The sequence below is a fragment of the Taurulus bubalis genome, assembly GCF_910589615.1.
Source record: "Taurulus bubalis genome assembly, chromosome: 3".
NCBI classification, from domain to species: domain Eukaryota; kingdom Metazoa; phylum Chordata; class Actinopteri; order Perciformes; family Cottidae; genus Taurulus; species Taurulus bubalis.
The window spans coordinates 42,613,571-42,630,021 of record NC_136591.1 but is presented as its reverse complement, the minus strand read 5'-3'; the positions used below and the strand labels follow the sequence as shown (position 1 = coordinate 42,630,021).

Genomic DNA, 16,451 nt, shown 5'->3' with positions numbered 1-16,451 from the left:
CCCGGGGTGGCAGCGGTGAGGCTCCCTGCTGGGGTGGTGGCAGGACGGGGGCCGCCTGGGGGGCACAGGGAGAGGGTCACGTGTGTGTGTGTGTGTGTGTTCGTGTGTGTGTGTGTGTGTGTGTGTGTGTGTGTACCTGCAGGTCTCCTTGCAGCGAGGCGGTCGGGTGCTGCGTTCTCGTCCACACGGGACGGACAGCACGGTGGAGCTGCAGGAGCATGTGACCTCCACGGCCTCGGGGCAGGGGTAGCAGCTACCTGTTAAAAAAAGATAACAGAAGATATGCAAATAATAAATACAAGTATTAAAGATACGAAATAAACAATGACAAAGAAATATTGTTCATAATAAATATAAATAAATACAATTATAATAAAATAATGATATTTAAAATAATACATAATAAATAAGATAACAGAAGATATGCAAATAATACATACAAATATTAAAGATACAAATATAAATAAATAATGATAATATTCAAAATAAAAAATAAAAATATTAAAAATAAACAATGACAAAGACATATTTTTTTTAATAAATATAAATACTGATAATAATATTTAAAATAATTCAGAACAAATAAGATAACAGTAGATATACAAATAATAAATACAAAGATTAAAGATGCAAATAAATATAAATACTGACAATAATAATATTTAAATTATAATGATGACAATAACAACAATAATCATTATAATAATCATAATGTTCAATTTACAGTTTTAAGATAATTCTCTCTTGGAAACCCGAAATAAGAGAAAATACAAACGCACACATTAATACAAACAAACATACGTTAATCCACACACACACACGTTAATAAACATTATTTATGTATTATCTGTTGTTTCCGTGGCGATGCAACCTTTTACCCGCTGCCCCCTGAAAGGTCAGAGCAGCCAATCAGAGCTTCAATCTGTTCGACCAATCAGGAGGCAGACAGACGAATAATTATCTCTATTTTTATTCTTATCGTCCAATCAGAGAACAATAGACGCAGGAAGCTCGCTGTTATCACACACACACACACACACACACACACACACACACACACACACACACACACACACACACACACACTTTAATAAAGAGATTAATGATGTTCAGCAGGAAGCAGAGGTCAACTTTTTCCACACACACATTCTTCAGCGCTATCAGCTGGAACAAATGTCACACACACACACACTCACACACACACACACACACACACACACACACACACACACACACACACACACACACACACACACACACACACACTCTCTCTTCAGGCGGTGTTGTGGGTCAGAATTTTCCTGAATTTGAACTCTGACCTTCCACCAGCTGTGACTCCATCAACAAATCACAACGTATCTGACGGACAGTGATGTGATGTGACGTGTGTGTGTGTGTGTGTGTGTGTGTGTGTGTGTGTGTGTGTGTGTGTGTGTGTGTGTGTGTGTGTGTTACCTTGGTGACAGCCAGAGGGACACTTGTGGTTGCGACACCCCAGCGTTCGACCACAGCTCTGGTCACAGGGGGGGCAGTTACCAGGGCAGCACTGGAACACAAGGCATCATGGGAAACGGAGTTTCATTGAGTATATGTGTGTGTTTTCCAGGGAGGTGTAGTCCTCCTCTGGAGCTCACGGGTGACATTAAGCCGACATTTAAACATGAAGAATGAAACGTTATCAGCGCTTCCTGTCACATGACAACCTTTAACTGTCAGATGACATCACTCTGACATTCACACATGCAGAGAGCATTGAACCGCCGGCATTGAACCGCCGGCACGGATCAGTCGCGGCCCTGAAAACCTAAATGTGAATAAAACTTTCCACTTTCGCTCGTTTGATGCTCTCCAAAGTCATAAAGGAGGTTTATCGTCTTTATCTCTCACAAGCTGAAGGGAGACCCGTTGTTTAATGTAAGCTATATAACACATTACATTATATTATATTATAGCTCATAGAGACACACGGCTGCATGGAGTATTATTATATATTATATCATATCTTAGAGAGCTTATATAGCTCATAGAGACACACGGCTGCATGGAGTATACTGAGAGTACTTCTAGCATTCTGCTGAAATACACCTCAGTGTATTAGGGACTATATATATATATACATATATATATATATATACACACATACATGTATATATATATATATACATGCTTTGGGAGGTGAACATGGGTGTGTCCAAGGGTGAGTCACCAGAGACCCCCGATATGATACTATCACGATACTTAAGTCACGCTACGATATCACCACGATACGATATTATCACAATGCGAAATTATCACAATGCGAAATTATCAGGATACAATACGATATTATCAGGATACAATGCGATATTATCACATTACGATATTATCACGATACGATATTATAACGACACGATATTATAACGACACGATATTATAACGATGTTATGATACGATATTATCACACTACAATATTATCACGATACGATATAACGATACGATATTATCACGATACGATATCATCACAATACGATATTATCCTGTGCTTTTATTTTGAAGGGATTTTTTAATGCGGCAGAGTGCAATTTATTCAATTTCAGTCATATTGATGTCATGTGTTGTAACTCTGTTACGTTGTTCATTCTGGTCACATGACATCTATTCTTCTGTCCATCCTGATAGAGGGATCCTCCTCTGTTGCTCTCCTGAAGGGTTCTTCCTGTTTTCCCTGTGAAAGGTTTTTACTATCTTTATTTGGGGAGTTTTTCCTGATCTGATGTGAGGTCCCGGGACAGGATGTTATTTGTACAGATTGCACATTTTAATTTGTGATTTTGGGCTATATAAAATAAACTCAATTGAATATTCACACACTCCTCAATGCTGCGTTCACAACACACTTTACTTGCGTGAGTTTACACATCGGACTATTTGTGATAGTTCTCTTCATTCCCAACCTTTTTTTTGTTATGTTCAAAAAGGCTGAAGTTATAACATTATTATGTGTGTTGTATTACCTTGTATCCTTAAGAAGCACTTTTGGGTTTTTAATTGAGTGTGAAAGGGAATATTTCTGTTTGGCATACTGTGATACTATCTCAGGTTCAAACCTAGGTGCCATATTTTCATTAAATCAAATTGAGAAGTTGAAAATGTTCCTCGCTTTGGTCGCGGCTTGTCATTCCGGGTGATGGTGGGTCCTGCAGCCAGATCAGTTAAACCACTGCCCCAGACCACATGCATGTTCTTAGAGTTATGTCCTTCTCAACTGTGACAAAAAAGCTTTGAACAAAGTTAATATAATAACGTGTGTTTAATCTTAGTTATTTTCATCTGTTTTAAGTTTGATCTTTGACAGAGTAATGTTGGTTTCTTAACCCTAAATTAAATGGATTTATGTCGTAGTAACAGAGACATTTTAATTTTTGGCTCACGGGGGGGGGGGGGGGGGGTATGATGTGGCTCTTTGCAGTAACACAGTAAAAAATGCAGTAACACAGTAAAAAATGCAGTAACACAGTAAAAAATGTGGCTCTTATAACGATACGATATCATCACGATACGATATCACGATACGATATCATCACGATACGATATTATCACAATGTTATATTATAACGATACTATATTATAACGATACTATATTATAACGATACGATATTATCATAATACGATATTATCATAATACGATATTATCACAATATGATATCATCACGATACGATATCACCACAATACGATATTATCCCGATACGATATTATAATGATACGATATTATAACGATACGATATTATCACGATACGATATTATCACGATACGATATTATAATGATACAATATTATCACGATACGATATTATAATGATACGATATTATCACGATACGATATTATAATGATACGATATTATCACGATACGATATTATAATGATGCGATATTATCACGATACGATATTATAATGATACGATATTATCACGATACAATATTATAATGATGCGATATTATCACGATACGATATTATAATGATACGATATTATCCCGATACGATATTATAATGATACGATATTATAACGATACGATATTATCACGATACGATATTATCACGATACGATATTATAATGATACAATATTATCACGATACGATATTATAATGATACGATATTATCACGATACGATATTATAATGATACGATATTATCACGATACGATATTATAATGATGCGATATTATCACGATACGATATTATAATGATACGATATTATCACGATACGATATTATAATGATACGATATTATCACGATACGATATTATAACGATACGATATTATAATGATACGATATTATAATGATGCGATATTATCACGATACGATATTATAATGATACGATATTATCACGATACAATATTATAATGATACGATATTATAACGATACGATATTATAACGATACTATATAACCACAATACGATATTATAACGATACGATATTATAACGATACGATATTATCACGATACGATATTATAATGATACGATATTATAACGATACGATATTATAACGATACTATATGACCACAATACGATATTATAACGATACGATATTATAACGATACTATATAACCACAATACAATATTATAATGATACGATATTATAACGATACGATATTATAACGATACGATATAACCACAATACGATATAATAACGATACGATATTATAACGATACGATATTATAACGATACGATATTATAATGATACGATATTATCACGATACGATATTATCACGATACGATATTATAATGATACGATATTATAACGATACGATATTATAACGATACTATATAACCACGATACGATATTATAACGATACGATATTATAACGATACGATATTATAACGATACTATATAACCACAATACGATATTATAACGATACAATATTATAACGATACGATATTATAACGATACGATATTATCACGATACGATATTATAATGATACGATATTATAACGATACGATATTATCACGATACGATATTATAATGATACGATATTATCACGATACGATATTATCACGATACGATATTATCACGATACGATATTATAATGATACGATATTATCACGATACGATATTATAATGATACGATATTATAATGATACGATATTATCACGATACGATATTATAATGATACGATATTATCACGATACGATATTATCACGATACGATATTATAATGATACGATATTATCACGATACGATATTATAATGATACGATATTATAATGATACGATATTATCACGATACGATATTATAATGATACGATATTATAATGATACGATATTATCACGATACGATATTATCACGATACGATATTATAATGATACGATATTATCACGATACGATATTATAATGATACGATATTATCACGATACGATATTATAATGATACGATATTATAACGATACGATATTATCACGATAAGATATTATAATGATACGATATTATCACGATACGATATTATAATGATACGATATTATAACGATACGATATTATCACGATAAGATATTATAATGATACGATATTATCACGATACGATATTATAATGATACGATATTATCACGATACGATATTATCACGATACGATCAGCCATATGATGATGAAGATGAAGATCATGGTGATGATGAACTGATGATGGTGATGATGAGGAAGATTGGTTACCTTCCTCCTGCACTGGTGTCTCTGGCAACTTCTGGTTTTTGGACATTTGGAGTCACACAGGTATTCTTTATGGCACGGCATGAACTTCCTATATTTACCACACCTGCACTCCTTCTCCACCTCCTGATGGACAGACAGACAGGTTCAGTGAGCGTGTGTGTGTGTGTGTGTGTGAGCGTGTGTGTGTGTGTGTTTGTGTGTGTCCCCTACATGTCTGCAGGTCTCACAGCTTCCTCGGTGACACCTCATGGAACAGGTGTGTTTTCCACACGACAGACGGCGGTCACACGTGTCGCCGCACGGCAACACTTCCTCCGTGCACGGCAGAGAGGACTCTACACACACACAAGCACACGCACACGCACACACACACGCACACACACACACACACACACACGCACACAGAGTGACATTTAGAATTACCAGCAGTCAGATTGTATTAAACCAGCTCTGTTATTATTCAGTACGTGTTTGTGGATTCTCTTCATGACGACTATTATATTATATATATATATATATATATATATATATATATATATATATATATATATATATATATATATGTGTGTGTATATATATATATATATACATATAAATGTGTACTCACTGGTCTTGCTGCAGGGACAGGACCTGCTGACGGAGCGAGGACACGGAGGACAAACACCATCGTGACACAAAACCTCACAGGTGTGATTCCCACAGGAGAGGAGAGATCCACACACCTGAGAGAGGAGGAGGAGGAGGAGAGGAGGAGGAGGGGGGAGAGGAGAGGAGAGGAGAGAGGAGGAGGAGGAGGAGAGAGGAGGAGGAGGAGAGAGGAGGAGGAGGAGGAGAGAGGAGGAGGAGGAGAGGAGGAGGAGGAGAGAGGAGGAGAGAGAGGAGGAGGAGGAGAGAGAGGAGAGAGAGGAGGAGGAGGAGGAGAGAGGATGAGAGAGAGGAGGAGGAGGAGAGAGAGGAGAGAGAGGAGGAGGAGGAGGAGAGAGGAGGAGAGAGAGGAGGAGGAGGAGAGAGAGGAGGAGAGAGAGGAGGAGGAGGAGAGAGAGGAGAGAGAGGAGGAGGAGGAGGAGAGAGGGGAGAGAGAGGAGGAGACCGTCAGCTGCAGTCTAATAAGTGAAACACAGTACCAGAGTGTATACTACAGTATGACAGCAGCAGGATCAGAGTACTCGTGGTGTGTACTTGTACCTGTGTACAGAGTACTCGTGGTGTGTACTTGTACCTGTGTACAGAGTACTCGTGGTGTGTACTTGTACCTGTGTACAGAGTACTCGTGGTGTGTACTTGTACCTGTGTACAGGTCCAGTGAGGGCTGGAGCAGCTCCTCTCTGCTCGCTCTCTTCCACACACACACCTCTGCTCACTGACCCGGGGACAGGGCCGGCACTCTGGGGACACAGCGGCCATGTTGGATGAGGACCTGAGAGAGTGTGTGTGTGTGTGTGTGTGTGTGTGTGTGTGTGTGTGTGTGTGTGTGTACCTGTGTGGCAGGGTTGTGTACAGGTGTGCTGCTTGCAGGGTAACAACTTGCTGCACGTCTGCTGACAGGACCAGGACTGGAGAGAGAGAGAGACACACACACACACACACACACACACACACACACACACACACACACACAATATGTGTTAACAGTATCTCTTAAAGTTTGACTTTAATGAAGTGAAGTTAAATAGGTAATTCATTTCGTGAACCGTAGGTTTAGGCCTGAGAGCTAAAATGCCCTGACTTTCTTCCTGGACATTGAATGCCTCTGCTTCCATAAGTATTGTTCATCCATAAGTATTGTTTATCCATAAGTATTGTTCATCCATAAGTATTGTTTATCCATAAGTATTGTTCATCCATAAGTATTGTTTATCCATAAGTATTGTTTATCCATAAGTATTGTTTATCCATAAGTATTGTTCATCCATAAGTATTGTTTATCCATAAGTATTGTTTATCCATAAGTATTGTTTATCCATAAGTATTGTTCATCCATAAGTATTGTTTATCCATAAGTATTGTTCATCCATAAGTATTGTTTATCCATACGTATTGTTTATAAGTATTGTTCATCCATAAGTATTGTTTATCCATAAGTATTGTTTATAAGTATTGTTCATCCATAAGTATTGTTCATCCATAAGTATTGTTCATCCATAAGTATTGTTTATCCATAAGTATTGTTTATCCATAAGTATTGTTTATAAGTATTGTTCATCCATAAGTATTGTTTATCCATAAGTATTGTTTATAAGTATTGTTCATCCATAAGTATTGTTTATCCATAAGTATTGTTCATCCATAAGTATTGTTCATCCATAAGTATTGTTTATCCATAAGTATTGTTTATAAGTATTGTTCATCCATAAGTATTGTTTATCCATAAGTATTGTTTATAAGTATTGTTCATCCATAAGTATTGTTTATCCATAAGTATTGTTTATAAGTATTGTTCATCCATAAGTATTGTTTATCCATAAGTATTGTTCATCCATAAGTATTGTTCATCCATAAGTATTGTTCATCCATAAGTATTGTTTATCCATAAGTATTGTTTATAAGTATTGTTCATCCATAAGTATTGTTTATCCATAAGTATTGTTTATAAGTATTGTTCATCCATAAGTATTGTTCATCCATAAGTATTGTTTATCCATAAGTATTGTTCATCCATAAGTATTGTTTATCCATAAGTATTGTTTATCCATAAGTATTGTTCATCCATAAGTATTGTTTATCCATAAGTATTGTTTATAAGTATTGTTCATCCATAAGTATTGTTTATCCATAAGTATTGTTTATCCATAAGTATTGTTCATCCATAAGTATTGTTTATCCATAAGTATTGTTTATAAGTATTGTTCATCCATAAGTATTGTTTATCCATAAGTATTGTTCATCCATAAATATTGTTCATCCATAAGTATTGTTTATCCATAAGTATTGTTTATCCATAAGTATTGTTCATCCATAAGTATTGTTCATCCATAAGTATTGTTCATCCATAAGTATTGTTTATCCATAAGTATTGTTTATAAGTATTGTTCATCCATAAGTATTGTTTATCCATAAGTATTGTTTATCCATAAGTATTGTTCATCCATAAGTATTGTTCATCCATAAGTATTGTTTATCCATAAGTATTGTTCATCCATAAGTATTGTTCATCCATAAGTATTGTTTATCCATAAGTATTGTTTATAAGTATTGTTCATCCATAAGTACTGTTTATCCATAAGTATTGTTTATCCAAAAGTATTGTTTATAAGTATTGTTCATCCATAAGTATTGTTTATCCATAAGTATTGTTTATAAGTATTGTTCATCCATAAGTATTGTTTATAAGTATTGTTTATCCATAAGTATTGTTCATCCATAAGTATTGTTTATCCATAAGTATTGTTTATAAGTATTGTTCATCCATAAGTATTGTTTATCCATAAGTATTGTTTATAAGTATTGTTCATCCATAAGTATTGTTTATCCATAAGTATTGTTCATCCATAAGTATTGTTTATCCATAAGTATTGTTCATCCATAAGTATTGTTTATAAGTATTGTTTATCCATAAGTATTGTTTATAAGTATTGTTCATCCATAAGTATTGTTTATCCATAAGTATTGTTCATCCATAAGTATTGTTTATCCATAAGTATTGTTTATAAGTATTGTTCATCCATAAGTATTGTTTATCCATAAGTATTGTTTATCCATAAGTATTGTTTATAAGTATTGTTTATCCATAAGTATTGTTTATAAGTATTGTTCATCCATAAGTATTGTTTATCCATAAGTATTGTTCATCCATAAGTATTGTTTATCCATAAGTATTGTTCATCCATAAGTATTGTTTATAAGTATTGTTCATCCATAAGTATTGTTTATCCATAAGTATTGTTCATCCATAAGTATTGTTCATCCATAAGTATTGTTTATCCATAAGTATTGTTCATCCATAAATATTGTTCATCCATAAGTATTGTTTATCCATAAGTATTGTTTATCCATAAGTATTGTTCATCCATAAGTATTGTTCATCCATAAGTATTGTTCATCCATAAGTATTGTTTATCCATAAGTATTGTTTATAAGTATTGTTCATCCATAAGTATTGTTTATCCATAAGTATTGTTTATCCATAAGTATTGTTCATCCATAAGTATTGTTCATCCATAAGTATTGTTTATCCATAAGTATTGTTCATCCATAAGTATTGTTCATCCATAAGTATTGTTTATCCATAAGTATTGTTTATAAGTATTGTTCATCCATAAGTATTGTTTATCCATAAGTATTGTTTATCCAAAAGTATTGTTTATAAGTATTGTTCATCCATAAGTATTGTTTATCCATAAGTATTGTTTATAAGTATTGTTCATCCATAAGTATTGTTTATAAGTATTGTTTATCCATAAGTATTGTTCATCCATAAGTATTGTTTATCCATAAGTATTGTTTATAAGTATTGTTCATCCATAAGTATTGTTTATCCATAAGTATTGTTTATAAGTATTGTTCATCCATAAGTATTGTTTATCCATAAGTATTGTTCATCCATAAGTATTGTTTATCCATAAGTATTGTTCATCCATAAGTATTGTTTATAAGTATTGTTTATCCATAAGTATTGTTTATAAGTATTGTTCATCCATAAGTATTGTTTATCCATAAGTATTGTTCATCCATAAGTATTGTTTATCCATAAGTATTGTTTATAAGTATTGTTCATCCATAAGTATTGTTTATCCATAAGTATTGTTTATCCATAAGTATTGTTTATAAGTATTGTTTATCCATAAGTATTGTTTATAAGTATTGTTCATCCATAAGTATTGTTTATCCATAAGTATTGTTTATAAGTATTGTTTATCCATAAGTATTGTTTATAAGTATTGTTCATCCATAAGTATTGTTCATCCATAAGTATTGTTTATCCATAAGTATTGTTTATAAGTATTGTTTATCCATAAGTATTGTTTATAAGTATTGTTCATCCATAAGTATTGTTTATCCATAAGTATTGTTCATCCATAAGTATTGTTTATCCATAAGTATTGTTTATAAGTATTGTTCATCCATAAGTATTGTTTATCCATAAGTATTGTTTATAAGTATTGTTCATCCATAAGTATTGTTTATCCATAAGTATTGTTCATCCATAAGTATTGTTTATAAGTATTGTTCATCCATAAGTATTGTTTATCCATAAGTATTGTTTATCCATAAGTATTGTTCATCCATAAGTATTGTTTATCCATAAGTATTGTTTATAAGTATTGTTCATCCATAAGTATTGTTTATCCATAAGTATTGTTTATAAGTATTGTTCATCCATAAGTATTGTTTATCCATAAGTATTGTTCATCCATAAGTATTGTTTATAAGTATTGTTCATCCATAAGTATTGTTCATCCATAAGTATTGTTTATCCATAAGTATTGTTCATCCATAAGTATTGTTTATCCATAAGTATTGTTTATAAGTATTGTTCATCCATAAGTATTGTTTATCCATAAGTATTGTTTATAAGTATTGTTCATCCATAAGTATTGTTTATCCATAAGTATTGTTCATCCATAAGTATTGTTTATAAGTATTGTTCATCCATAAGTATTGTTTATCCATAAGTATTGTTCATCCATAAGTATTGTTCATCCATAAGTATTGTTCATCCATAAGTATTGTTCATCCATAAGTATTGTTTATCCATAAGTATTGTTCATCCATAAGTATAGTTCATCCATAAGTATTGTTTATCCATAAGTATTGTTCATCCATAAGTATTGTTCATCCATAAGTATTGTTCATCCATAAGTATTGTTTATCCATAAGTATTGTTCATCCATAAGTATTGTTCATCCATAAGTATTGTTCATCCATAAGTATTGTTTATCCATAAGTATTGTTCATCCATAAGTATTGTTCATCCATAAGTATTGTTCATCCATAAGTATTGTTTATCCATAAGTATTGTTTATCCATAAGTATTGTTTATCCATAAGTATTGTTCATCCATAAGTATTGTTTATCCATAAGTATTGTTTATCCATAAGTATCATTACATTACATCCAAAGAGACTTAGATTTATTCTATACAGCGTAGTCACGGCAACGGGAGCAGTTCAGGGTTAAGTGTCTCAAGAGCACGTCGACATGGACTAGCGGAGCCGGAGCTCAAACCACCGATCCTCTGATTGAAAGATGGGAATGCTAACCACTGAGCCACAGTCACCCTTAGTGCATCAGTCAGATCTCAGTGTTTGGCTGCAATGTGGTTGATATCTAGCAGAGGCTCTGGTGGTCGCAAGCTTTCCAGAGGAGCTAATCCTGTGTAGCATCAAGCTAGTGCCGTGAACATGTATAGTTAATAACTTGGGGAACTTTGAGTCATATTTGTGGTTTATGTTAATATTAACGGTTGAATTGTGTTCTAAACATGTAAAATGGACTCGTACCTTGTTGCTACAGCGACGGGGGAGGGGCTTAGCTTACCTTGTTGCTACAGCGACAGGGGAGGGGCTTAGCTTACCTTGTTGCTACAGCGACGGGGGAGGGGCTTAGCTTTGCCACACATACAGGAAACAGACACCATCTTTGGACACGGAGGACAGGGCCCTGGAGAGAAGGAGACAAGGGGTCAAGGAGACAAGGGGTCAAGGAGATAGGAGATAAGGGGGAAAGGGGACAAAGAGACAAGGGAGCAAGGAGACAAGGGAGCCAAGGAGATAAGGGGGAAAGGGGACAAAGAGATAAGGGAGCAAGAGAGCAAGGGATCAAGGAGACAAGGGGTCAAGGGAGACAAGGAGATAAGGGAGCAAGGGGACAATGGGACAAGGAGATAACGGAGCAAGGGGATAAGGAGACAAGGGTGCAAGGAGATAAGGGATAAGGGGATAAGGGAGCAAGGAGACAATATTATTATTATATTTTGTAGCATTTGTGGAGATATTTTAAATGAGACGTGAAGTGTGTGTGTGTGTGTGTGGTTACCAGGGTGACACAGCAGCAGACAGGTGTGTGTGTGTGTGTGTGTGTGTGTGTGTGTGTGTGTGTGTGTGTGTGTGTGTGTGTGTGTGTGGTTACCAGGGTGACACAGCAGCAGACAGGTGTGTCCACAGGACGGTTTGAGCTGCTTCTGGCAGACGGAGCCGCAGGAGTGAGGAGCCAGCCAGGGGTCAGCAGGAGGGTCCTGCAGCGCCCCACAGTAACACATGTACCTGAACACCCCACACACACACACACACACACACACAGTGAGAGATGGCGTCTGGCGCCCCCTGCTGGACGCTGCAGACGTTTCTACTTTCAAACTGAAGAAAGCTTCAGATTCTAGTTTCATTGTTTATTAACGTCTGAGATCACTAATAATAATAATAATAATAATAATAATATAAATATGAACCAAAACAATGATGATAACAATGAGAACACATCAATGCTCATAATAATAACAAAGTGATACTACTGATAATAACAATGATTACTTTGATATTAATAACAGTAATCATAATACAATTATACGAACAGAAACAAATACAGCTATTATTATTATAATGACAACAATGATTACTAAGAGGTAATAATCAATACCAATGATCAGTAATAAAGTCATGTGTACCTGTTGGGCGTGGCACTGGGAGGATACTCTGCTCGGCACTTTGGGCTGAGAGGAAACGTTCTTTACAGACGGAACTACAACATGATGACTATAATAATGATCACAACAACAACAGGATGACTATAATAATGATCATAACTACAACAGGATGACTATAATAATGATCATAACTACAACATGATGACTATAATAATGATCATAACTACAACATGATGACTATAATAATGATCATAACAACAACAGGATGACTATAATAATGATCATAACTACAACAGGATGACTATAATAATGATCATAACTACAACATGATGACTATAATAATGATCATAACTACAACATGATGACTATAATAATGATCATAACAACAACAGGATGACTATAATAATGATCATAACTACAACATGATGACTATAATAATGATCATAACTACAACATGATGACTATAATAATGATCATAACAACAACAACTACAACAGGATGACTATAACCATCACCAGGGCCAGGGATGCTGCTCCTGACCGGAGGCTTCGCCGCTGACGGAGGAGACGAGGAAGACGGAGTCTCTGGCCCACTTCTGAATGCAGGGCAGGTGAAGGAGAGAGAAGCAGCTGGAGCAGCTCCACACCTGGAGGGACAGGTGACATCATGACATCATGGCAGGTGTGTGTCTGTGTGTGTGTGTGTGTGTGTGTGTGTGTGTGTGTGTGTCTCACCGCCTGTGTCCTCTTCACGGAGCCGATACAGATCAGACAGGTCAGCGCTCTGGACTGAAACAGATCACTGACGTACTGACCGGTCCTCACCAGACCTGTCTCATCTCCACCTGAGAGACAGACAGGTGGGAGAGGGAGGGCGGGAGGGACAGGGAGGGGGGGGGGGAGAGAGAGGGAGACAGGTGGGGGAGGGAGGGAGAGAGAGACAGGTGGGGGAGGGAGGGAGGGAGAGGGAGACAGGTGGGAGAGAGAGAGACAGGTGGGAGAGAGAGAGACAGGTGGGGGAGGGAGGGAGAGAGAGAGAGACAGACAGGTGGGGGAGAGAGGGAGAGAGAGACAGACAGGTGGGGGAGGGAGGGAGAGAGAGAGAGACAGACAGGTGGGGGAAGGAGAAAGAGAGAGGGAGGGGAGGGAGAGAGAGGGAGGGAGAGAGAGACAGGTGGGAGAGGTGGGAGAGGGAGGGAGAGTCAGACAGGTGGGAGAGAGGGAGACACAGATTAATTCTGAATAATTGTTTCTCCTGGCTAGCTTAGCTTAGCACAAAGACTGTAAGCGGGTGTAGCGGTTAGCATGCACAGTGGCTGCTCACCTGTCTGGGCGGTGTAGCTGGTGAAGGTGGACGCCAGGATCCTCCCTCTCTTCCCGTCCTTGTGGTCGACCTTCACCTCTTCGTCATCGTCCTCATCGGAGGAGGAGGAGCTAAGTCGGCTCTCCACCAATCGCTGAGCAGCGGCCTGGTCGGACTTCCTGATCTCCTCGAACAAGGACCGCCCCCCCGGCCCCGCCTTCTCCTTCTGCGGGGGTCGCGACCTTTCAACCTCCTGGCCGCGGCCACGCCCCCTGCCCTGTGGGCGCCACGCCGGCTCCATGGCAACGCCTCCACACGCTAGAGACAGAGAGAGAGAGAGAGAGAGACAGGTAGTGTGTGTGGAGAGAGAGAGAGAGAGAGAGACAGGTAGTGTGTGTGGAGAGAGAGATAGAGACAGGTAGTGTGTGTGGATAGAGAGAGAGAGAGAGAGAGACAGGTAGTGTGTATGGAGAGAGAGAGAGAGAGAGAGACAGGTAGTGTGTATGGAGAGAGAGAGAGAGAGAGACAGGTAGGGTGTGTGGAGAGAGAGAGAGAGACAGGTAGGGTGTGTGGAGAGAGAGAGAGAGAGAGAGAGACAGGTAGTGTGTATGGAGAGAGAGAGAGAGAGAGAGAGAGACAGGTAGTGTGTGTGGAGAGAGAGAGAGAGACAGGTAGGGTGTGTGGAGAGAGAGAGAGAGAGAGACAGGTAGTGTGTATGGAGAGAGAGAGAGAGAGAGAGAGAGAGAGAGACAGGTAGTGTGTGTGGAGAGAGAGAGAGAGAGAGACAGGTAGTGTGTGTGGATAGAGAGAGAGAGAGAGAGAGACAGGTAGTGTGTGTGGAGAGAGAGAGAGAGAGAGAGAGAGAGAGACAGGTAGGGTGTGTGGATAGAGAGAGAGAGAGAGACAGGTAGGGTGTGTGGATAGAGAGACAGAGAGAGACAGAGAGAGAGAGAGAGAGAGACAGAGAGAGACAGAGAGAGAGAGGTGTATATGTGTGTGTATATATATATATATATATATATATATATATATATATATATATATACACCGTAAAATTCGGGTTATAAGCCGCTACTTTTTTCGCTTTTTTTCCTCAACTTTGACCCGTGTAGCTTAAATATCGGTGCGGCTTATTTAAGGATTTTTCCAATTCTAAATTCAGCAGCAGCTGCAGAGACATCCGGACAGCATTCACATGAAACATTCCCGAATCCCCTCCACAGTGACCTCACTGCAGCAGAGGCTCCTCTCAGCCAGACTCCCTGCTTGGCTCTCCACCGACACCCAGGTCTGACGGCGAGGGAATCCCTGCCTCTCCTACCACCTCCACAGCGCAAGCTAACGAGCTAGCGAACACCGTTTAAGTAAACAACACTGGAAATTCAGCACAAAAATACAAAGTATTGTCACCGTTAGCTGCAGCAGCTAGTGTGGTATTTGCTATGAATGCATGGAGGTACATTGATGTTCACGTATGTTTATTGGATGTTCATAACAAGTAGTACATGTAGGGCCTTAGGACCCAGGGGAGGATTCAGGTGGGAAGCGGCACCGAGAGGTCAGAGCATGGCGGCCGAGGAATAAAGGAGTAATGTCTCTCCAACTATCCAGAATGCTGCAGCTCGTGTACTAACGGGGAAGAGAGATCACATTGCTCCTGTACTAGCTGCTCTCCACTGGCTTCCTGTAAGATCGAGAATCATATTTAAAATCCTTCTCCTTACCTACAAAGCCTTAACTGGTGATGCACCATCATATCTTAAGGACCTTTTAGTGCCATATTATCCCACGAGAGCATTACGCTCACTGAATGCAGGGTTACTTGTGGTTCCCAGAGTGTTAAAAAGTAGGTTGGGGGCTAGAGCTTTCAGTTATCGGGCTCCTCTTCT

At 37.4% G+C, this 16,451-nt stretch overlaps 1 protein-coding gene across 1 annotated transcript in view; it reads right to left on the bottom strand.

Moving 5' to 3' along the window:
- nfxl1 (nuclear transcription factor, X-box binding-like 1) overlaps positions 1 to 14,869 on the bottom strand; it is a 24,223-nt gene extending 9,354 nt beyond the window's left edge. The window contains exons 1-14 of the mRNA XM_079214988.1: positions 14,584 to 14,869; positions 13,995 to 14,104; positions 13,776 to 13,906; positions 13,282 to 13,326; positions 12,747 to 12,880; positions 12,193 to 12,278; positions 7,156 to 7,231; positions 6,966 to 7,063; positions 6,286 to 6,400; positions 5,889 to 6,013; positions 5,679 to 5,801; positions 1,456 to 1,546; positions 137 to 257; positions 1 to 55 (exon numbers count right to left, since the gene is read on the bottom strand). The exon at positions 1 to 55 is cut by the window's left edge and continues 102 nt beyond it. Coding sequence (XP_079071114.1) covers positions 1 to 55; positions 137 to 257; positions 1,456 to 1,546; positions 5,679 to 5,801; positions 5,889 to 6,013; positions 6,286 to 6,400; positions 6,966 to 7,063; positions 7,156 to 7,231; positions 12,193 to 12,278; positions 12,747 to 12,880; positions 13,282 to 13,326; positions 13,776 to 13,906; positions 13,995 to 14,104; positions 14,584 to 14,863 — 1,590 coding nt within the window. The 5' untranslated portion in view covers positions 14,864 to 14,869. The remainder of the gene's footprint in view (positions 56 to 136; positions 258 to 1,455; positions 1,547 to 5,678; positions 5,802 to 5,888; positions 6,014 to 6,285; positions 6,401 to 6,965; positions 7,064 to 7,155; positions 7,232 to 12,192; positions 12,279 to 12,746; positions 12,881 to 13,281; positions 13,327 to 13,775; positions 13,907 to 13,994; positions 14,105 to 14,583) is intronic.
- Positions 14,870 to 16,451: the final 1,582 nt, after the last annotated feature.